Source organism: Grammomys surdaster, unplaced genomic scaffold (genome assembly GCF_004785775.1).
Source record: "Grammomys surdaster isolate TR1022 unplaced genomic scaffold, NIH_TR_1.0 126036, whole genome shotgun sequence".
NCBI classification, from domain to species: domain Eukaryota; kingdom Metazoa; phylum Chordata; class Mammalia; order Rodentia; family Muridae; genus Grammomys; species Grammomys surdaster.
The window spans coordinates 2,188,928-2,197,502 of NW_021620849.1; the positions used below are offsets into that span (position 1 = coordinate 2,188,928).

At 52.4% G+C, this 8,575-nt stretch overlaps 1 protein-coding gene across 1 annotated transcript in view; it reads right to left on the reverse strand.

The window, feature by feature from the left end:
* The window catches only part of Anpep (alanyl aminopeptidase, membrane), a 19,492-nt gene extending 12,122 nt beyond the window's left edge, over window positions 1–7,370 (reverse strand). Inside the window, exons 1-10 of the mRNA XM_028754807.1 lie at window positions 7,334–7,370; window positions 4,514–5,532; window positions 3,978–4,120; window positions 3,762–3,898; window positions 2,286–2,412; window positions 2,047–2,201; window positions 1,803–1,916; window positions 1,565–1,708; window positions 1,385–1,450; window positions 1,212–1,277 (exon numbers count right to left, since the gene is read on the reverse strand). Coding sequence (XP_028610640.1) covers window positions 1,212–1,277; window positions 1,385–1,450; window positions 1,565–1,708; window positions 1,803–1,916; window positions 2,047–2,201; window positions 2,286–2,412; window positions 3,762–3,898; window positions 3,978–4,120; window positions 4,514–5,163 — 1,602 coding nt within the window. The 5' untranslated portion in view covers window positions 5,164–5,532; window positions 7,334–7,370. The remainder of the gene's footprint in view (window positions 1–1,211; window positions 1,278–1,384; window positions 1,451–1,564; window positions 1,709–1,802; window positions 1,917–2,046; window positions 2,202–2,285; window positions 2,413–3,761; window positions 3,899–3,977; window positions 4,121–4,513; window positions 5,533–7,333) is intronic.
* Between the last annotated feature and the right edge of the window lie 1,205 nt (window positions 7,371–8,575).

Here is an 8,575-nt window from a genome sequence, read left to right on the forward strand (position 1 = left end):
CCAGGAAGGCAGGTGGTGGAGGGAGGATCCCATAAGGCACCACCAAGTCAGCTGTCAGAATCAGGGTGGAGGGGTTAACCAGTTGGGTCTGCAGATGGGATGGGGGTAGGGGTAGGGATAGGGTTGGGGCAGGGGTCATGAGACTAGACCCTGCCTAGCTATGACTCTGTGATATCCCCTTCCCAGTGAGATGGCCTTGGGGCCTAGAAAGACAGACTGCAGCAGCCAGGGAGCGGTTGAACAGAAAGACAGAGCCCTAGGGCGCTAGAGGAACAAAGAGGTGGGCGGGGCCAAGGAAGAGTGGGTGAAGTCTGCAGAGAAGACTGGAGGGCATGGAGAGGGTGGGGAGGGTGGACTCCAGCCCTGAGGAGAGGCAGGACGGAGAGCAGCCTCTGGGTGAGGCAGGGGGCTTGGAAGCTGAGGAATGGAATGTGAGGCAGGCTGGGTTAGAGGGTCAGAGTTTGCATCCAACGTGCTGGTGTGTGGAAGGACGTGCCAGGTTGGGACAGCCATGGGGCACAGAGCAGCTGAGAGGGATGAGTCAGTTAAATGTCTGGTTCCAAAGTTCTGGCAGAAGAAAGAGGAGAAGGAGGAGGAAGAAGGGGGATAGAGGAAGTAGCTGGGCAGGGGAGCCCTGAAGCTCCTATTCTCAGCACTAAGGGACCCACAAGGCTCCCCACTGTGCAGCTACGCAAGAACCTGATGTGGGCCCCGCTCTGGTGGTGCAGGCTGGTAGGATATGCTGAGGAGGCAGAGGCAGGTAGATCTCTGGGTTCGAGGCCAGTCTGGTCTACAGAGTAAGTTCCAGGACAGCCAAGGCTACACAGTGAGAACCTGTCCCAACAAAACAAAACAAAAAGCCAGATGTGTTGGCATGTATCTATAATACCAGCTCTCCTAAGGGGAGATGGGGAGTCAAGTATTCACGCGGAGAAACAAGATATCCCCTGCCTCAGAAACAAGATGGGAGAACCAACTGAAGAGAACCCATTTAAAAAAAAAAAAAATAAGAAAACCTGAAATGAGTTATGAGCAGGGGTCTTACCCACCCTCTTTAAGGATCCATCTTTATACCCATTTTATAGACAAGCCACTGAGGCTCCAGACAGTTAGCCTGGATTACTGAACACAGCAGCTGGGCACAATCGCTCACAGGCTGTCCCCAGGGACTTTGGGCCTTAGGACTTGAATGGAGAAGGCTTATTACCCACCTTTTGCAGGTGTTCCCACAGGTCCAGATAAATGGTGTTCGAGTATTGGAAGGTTTGAAGATAAGACTGTGGAGATGACAAACCTTGGTAAGGGCTGGGTGACACTCAGGGCTGTGGAGGGTTATGCTGGGGGGAAGCCACCATGCAGAGGGACCGCCTGGAGCTGTACTCACTGAAAGGCCCTTCTTGAACAGGTCCTCTGTCAGGAAGGTGGACAGCATCCTAATGACTGAGGCTCCCTAGGGTTGGAGGAGAGGGGGTTCAGCAGGCCAAGCATTCCCAGAGCAGCAGCTGTGAGAACCCCCTCTGTGGGGTGCACCCCTTCCCACCCTAACTCAGAAACCAGAAAGCACCTTGCTGTAGGTGATGGTGTCAAACAGCTCACTGATCTGGGCTGGCGTTTTGACCTCATCGGCAGGGCTGGAAAGTGGGTGGGAAGAGGCGAGCGCGTCCACGGCCATCACACGGTACACGTCATTCAGTACCATGAGGTCTTTCTGCGGAGTCCCCAGATGCCATCAGGAGATCAGAAGGGGTGTCGTAGACACTCCACTCTTCCACCTCGGCCCAACTCCCAGAATGGAGACTCACCAGATTCCAGCTGGGTTCTGCATAGTCAGCACCCAGATATTCTACATAGGAGGCAAAGCCCTCGTTCAGCCACAGGTCATTCCACCAATCCACCGTCACCAGGTTGCCGAACCACTGCAGGGGACACAGACGAGTCACTGAGCCTCATGGGCCTTGCCATCACTAATAGCATCTAACCATGTGTTGGTTGTCTACTGGCACAGGCCAGGTGAGGACTTGATACCCCAAGGCCTTTGCTACTCACCTGATGGGCCAGCTCATGAGCAATTACAGTGACCACCCGCTCCTTGTTGCTAATGGAGGAAGAATTACTGTCAAAGACCATGGAACTCTCACGGTAGGTCACTAGCCCCCAGTTCTCCATGGCTCCAGCATTGAAGTCAGGCAGGCCAATCTGGTCTGTGGAGGGGATCCAGGTGTCAATGGGAGGCGTCTGAATGGGTATCCTGGTACTACCTCCATGAAGGTCCCATGGTCACTCACCAGACTTTGGTAGCGGGTAAGATGTATTATAATGTTGGGCAAAGAAGTCTAGGATGGGGCCTGTAACATTCAGTGCATAATCACCTTGGCCCTGATCAATGGCACTGGGCCGAGCCCAGATTCGAATCTGCAGAATGAGAGGGAGGAGGTCAGGTTTAGGGTCCTCTGGGATCCTGAAGAGAATGGGTAGACTCCCAGGATACAAGGAGCTAGAGGTCCCTGATAAGTCAGGATGGAGACCAACTAGATTAAACAGAGAAAACTGAGCATGGTCACATGCCTATACACTCAGCATTTAAGAGGCCAAAGCAGGAGGGTCACAAGTTCAAGGCCAGCCTGGGCACCTTAGTGGATCGTGTCTAAAACAGAGGGGTGGATGGATGGCTCAGTGGCTATGCTGACTAATTTTATGTCGACAGGCCAGAGCCATCTGAGAGATGGAACCTCACTTGAGGAATGCTTTCAGATCTGTCTGGAGACAGGCCTGTAAAGCATTTTCTTTCTCGATGATCCATGTGGGTGGTGTGACCTCTGGGCTGGGGGTAGTACTGAGTTCTAAAGAAAGAAAGCTGAGCATTCCAGGAAGAGGAAGCCAGTAAACAGCACCCCTCCACGACCTCTGTACCAGCTCCTGCCTCCAGGTTCCAATACTGCTTGAGTTCCGGCCTGACTTCTTTCATTGATGGCTCACTATATGGAAGCATAAGCCAAATAAGCCCTTTCTTCCTCCGTTTGCTTTTGGTCCCCGTGTTTCACCACAGCAATAGTAACCCTGACCAAGACAGTGGTCAAGAGCTCTTCAGGAAGATCTGAGTTCAATTCCCAGCACTCACTGTGTGTAACAGGTAACAACTGTTTGTAACTTCAGAGGACTGGATGCCCTCTTCTGGCCTCCAAAGCATGGAAGTGGTACATGGACATCCATGTAGGCAAAACACCCACACACAGAAAACAAATTTGTTCTAAATTAAAAACTGGGCACCAGCCGGGCAGTGGTGGTGCACGCCTTAAATCCCAGCACTTGGGAGGCAGAGGCAGGCGGATTTCTGAGTTCGAGAGTTCGAGGCTAGCCTGGTCTACAGAGTGAGTTCCAGGACAGCCAGGGCTACACAGAGAAACCCTGTCTCGAAAAAAAAAAAAAAAAAAAAAAAAAAAAAAAAAAAAAAAAAAAAAAACCAACTGGGCACCAGGTGTGGTGGCACACAACTTTAACCTCAGCACTCAGGAGCAGAGGCAAGTGGATCTCTGTGAGTTTGAGGCCAGCCTGGTCTACAGAGCAAGGTTCAGGACAGACAGTTTCTCAATTCTACACCAGAGAAACCCTGCCTGGAAAACAAAAAAAACAAAAAAGTTCTTGGGATCACTCATAGCTGGGACTCAACAGCCTAATAATTCAGAAGCTAGTACTAAGAAGATCTGAGAAAGTCCCTCAAGCCAGGGCCAGGGCCGACCCGTGACATACAGCCCGTTCCATACCTGGACACCACTGGATGAGTTGGATTCTACGCATTTAAACTCGCTCACGATATAGGCCAGCAGGTACGTGGACATCTTGGGGGTGGGGTGGAACTCAGTAACGGTCCAGGAAGAGTCTTCCGGCAAGGGACTGGAACCTGGGCATGGGGCATGTAAGTGTGTGGGCTTCCTGCTCTGCACAACAGTTCGGGGCAAACCCAGGGCTACCAGACTCACCTTTGGGAAGCATGTTAGACAGAGCAGTGAGGTTGCTGGGGTGGATGAGCGTGATGTTGAACGAGGCCTTCATGGCTGGTTCATCGAAGCATGGGAAGGATTTCCGAGCGTCAGCAGCCTGCATCTGCGTTGTGGCCACCACTCTGCCCAAAGCAGTGTGTTAGAGAAGGTGCAAGGAGCTTCGTTTAAGGGTACAGAAGATGGCTGTCCAAATCTGCTTACTCCCTTTCACACAACCCCACACAGCCTCAGGATCCTGATCAACCAGCTGCCCTGGGAGACCAAAGCTTCCAGATGCCATCTAAGCCCTGGCAGGCTTCACGCTGGTGTGAGCTGAGGGGTCCCAGACAGTTTTCTCTCCTCCAAGCTTCAGTATTCCTGTCCATCCGAGGAGCTCTTCCACCCCACAACCCCGAACCCCCAGGAACTGCCTCCCCTACAGATGAGCAATGGAGCTACTGAGGTCTCCTGAAGCTTCCGGCCCCTCCCTTTCCATAAGCCCCAGATGCAGCCCGTGCCCATGACCTTTAACTTACTTCTTGTTGCCATCCTCCATGTACTCGCTGCGGTAGAAGCCAGCCAGGTCATCAGCCAGCTCCCCCTGGAACTCACTGTCCATCTCGTACTGATGGCCCTTTACCAGGGACCCCTGCAGGTGCACCACCAGGTACTCAGTACGCTCTACCAGTTCAGTTTTGCTAATGTTAGGTGCCTGAGAGTCATCCAGGGCTCGCAACACCACCATGTGGTTCCCTTTGAGGGTGTAGTTGAGCTTTTTGCTGTGGATGATGATGACGTCCGTCGTCTCATTGCAGGTAAAGCGAACAGTACTGGAACCTTTGAAGATGTACAGGCCCTGCTCGTTGGGGGTGAGGTAGGGTCTCAGGGTCACCCGGTAGGAGTCAGGTATAAGAGTCTTAGGCAAGCGATACTGGTTCCAAGGTTTGCTTTCATCTATAGCAGGGCTGGTAGTTGAGGTGGTGGCTGAGGTGGTAGTTGAGGTGGTAGTTGAGGTGGTGGTTGAGGTGCTGCCCAGGAGCGTGGGGGCTACGGCAGAGTTCTCTGAATTCCTATTCTTCTCCTGAGCATAGACCACCGACAGCGCTACGATGGTACACACAGCTGCCACGCCCAACAGGATGCCCAAGATGCCCAGGGTCTTGGAAATGTAGAAACCCTTGGCCATGATGCTGGTGGGCAGGGAGCTTGGAGTAGCTCAGGCCAACAGGAAGGCAGAGCAGCCCCGGGCCAGTTTATATCTTCACGGGGGCGGAGCCCCACTGCCTTTGGATCAGACAAATATTAACCAGAGCTCAGGCGAAGGTCACTAGGCTGGACAGGGGTATGCTCTGCCCGGGCTTTAGAGAGATCAGAAATGAAACTGTATGCAAAGCTGGCTTCGGGGGTGGGGGAGATCCCTGCTGTAACCTACACAGTGTATGGTTACCCGCTGCGGGTGGCCTGGCTGGTGGGGGGGTGGAGATCAGGTGGAGTCGGGGCTGGAGGGCAGGCTGCACGCTTGGCACCCAGAGGCAGGGGTAAGGCAGTGATCTACCTGCAAGCAGAAATGGAGAGAACAGACTCATGAGGACGGAGGCTAGACGCAGGGAAGGACTCACCAGGCTCGAAAGGTAGGGCAGGCAAAGCAGAATGAAGCCAGTTCCCAGAAGGTCATCAAAAGCGTACTGGATCCGACTTTAGACTGGGTTCCTCAACAGAAGCCAGAGGCCCCTTGGGACATTCTTCAGATTCTCCCCTTTTCCCTCCTGACCAATTTCTTTTCTCTCAGCTCTCCAAGGAAGGCTAAATGAGTCAGTCTCTCTCTCTCTCTCTCTCTCTCTCTCTCTCTCTCTCTCTCTCTCTCTCCTGTAAAGAGTTATAACAGGTGACTTTACACTCCAGAACCTTTTCCTCTCATGAGCAAATGACAGTACTTCCCATTCAGTTTCACCCAGCGGATTTAAGGGGACGCACATGAGCCGTCCCATGGTGGACACTTACAGCCAAGTCCGTCCTCCCCACAGCACAGCCCTGCCCTCGCCTCTCTGTCTGAGGTAGACATGAACACATCACTTACCAACTCCCTTACCATTCTCCCTCACCAGTCCTGCCTCCCAGACAGCCACACCAGCCGATGCTCGCCCCCATCTCCTCACAGCCTCTCTCAGACCCTACTGTATTATAAATTCCCTGCTTCCAGCAGGCCCCTTAAAACCACTCATCACAGTCGGGCCGTTACTTTCCACTGTTGCAAATCTTCCTTTTGCTACTTTCCTAAGGGAGTCACAAACGGTATACAGAAATCAGCCCACTCACTTCTCACCCTCATCCCAGGAACCTGCCCCCTGAAGCAGACACAGACACAGACAGAGTCACACACACACACACACGTGCACGCATTCAGATAGACTTGTCTTCTCTCTTACCTGATCAGCTTCTATTGATACTTTCAAGTCCTAGAGGAGCTGCCCACCCTCCCTGGCCCCTCCAGCCCAGATGCATGGTGTACCTCCTCTCCAGATCCCTATACTTCAGCATGAGTTTCTCCTCTGTGTGGTGGTAGCATGGGCTGGGGACTTCAGGCTTGTATGAATAAGACCCTGGCTATTTCTGCCCCTCAGACTTGGCTCTGTGCCAACCACCTAGTATGTATTCCATATGTATCTGTTGTGTAGATGCCCACATATGCAGCTGAGCAAGTGAACAAGTCATTCCAGAAGAAATCCCTTTTTGAAGTTCTCCAGCCCTTATCTCCACCCTGACCCTGCCTAAAGGGTATCTTAAGAGAACTACTGGCCTTCTCTGATCCCTCTTCCAGCCTATCTCATCCTCCAGGATTTCATTCATCCAGCACCCTGTCCCCTGGCCTTCAGGGAAGTGATTGAATGAGCATATGGTGGGCGAATCAGGTGTGTAGAGTTACCTTCTACTCTGGCTAGCCAGGCCAGCATCTGTGTTTGAGGTGTCTGGAACTTCTGATGGTCTACCTTTCAGGCCAAGAGTACACAGAACTCTCTGGTCTCCCCCACATTTGACAGCCGAGCCCCAGGGCCTGAATCTGGAGCCAGAGTGGACACCATTGCAGTGAACAGCAGCTGTACCTATCAGCCTGGGCTGATGGCCAAGAAGCATTAGTGGGAAACTCTGTTGGAAAGGTACATAATGATACACCAGATTGCAGCGATATGGGTTGAGGCCTCAAAGGGTTTCCCATGCTTCCTCCAACAAAGCGTCCTTGATGGTGTTAAGAAATAGCCAAGGTCTTATTCTTACAAGCCTGAAGTCCACACCCTGGGGTCCATGCCCCAACCTCATACTCCTTCATCGCATCCCAACTTGGCCTGTATGTCCCCTACCTGAACAGCAGGCAGACCCACGAGTCCATTCAATTAATCCCGTCTCCAAACAAAGAGCTAGGTTCTGCCTGGCCTTCTAGCTTCTTCCTGTTTGCTTTGGACATGGACCATGAGCCAGCTGGCTGAAATTTGGAACCCTCTGCAAAGGGCCCTGGTGTCTAGATTTGGCTTAACTCCAAGAATGGTACCAACCCAGATTAGGGGAGCGTGGGTGGACTCTGCAGTTTCTCACCTCTGGGGGACTCTAAGAAAAGTCTCTCCCTGTAGCCACTGTCTTGGCACAGGCTCTTCCACCTAGCAGGCCGTGGCAGCTTTAGGGTTCCTGTCGCCCTGCCCTGACAGTGTGCTCAGCGGGGAGGTTTTCCTGGGTATGTGGGTGAGATGGCTGTCACTGCTGTCACAGTGAGAGTGAGACTCTAGCTCAGGCCAACACCATCCCTGGGCTTGACCCTCTGGCTGCTTCTCTTTCACTTCCAGAGCCAGCTTTTCTCAGGCACCTGAGCCTCTTATCTGTGTCCTTTGTTCCTCTGGTCCTTTGGCCAGGAATACCTTTCCTCTATTTCTTGTCAAGGTCTTATTTATACTTCAAAACCCAGCTCAAACATCACAACCTTGCCATGCCACTTAATGTCACACTTCTGTGGTCTCCAGGCCTCATCTCTGTCATGTATGTCACTTGGGAAAAGGCCGTGGCTGTGGCAGCTCCCACACCAGACCCACGCAATGCAGGCAGACAGCCTGTGCTTCACCACCACAGAAATGACAAGATGACAGCTGAGGTACTCAAGGACTCAGACCCTTGCTTTGGAGACAGTTCCATCTTCCACCCTGTGCTCTGAGTCTGTGCACAGAAGCATCTTCATCATGACCTAGGACGTCACTTGCCTAATATTTTTTCTCAAAATCAATTCATGTTAATTAGCCTGATGACCAGTAAGGACCTGGATATGGTGTGTAAGTCACTTCTTTTTTTCCTGATTTAATCTCACCTCATACCACTGGTGAAAATTGTTCATCAAGGTAGCCTGAGGTCACCCTGCATAGCTGCTGCTGCTGGAGAAACTACCACACTCTCCTGCCTGATCTGGGATGTCATTGCTTCAGTGCAGGCCTTGTCTGTAGAAAGCAAGTCTCTTGCCTTCCTTCCAGTGCTTCCCGCAGTGGGATTACAAGCTCTGACCCCACCTGGCAGGTCTCAATCACCGAACCTTGTCTAGGATGGATACACACACACACACACAC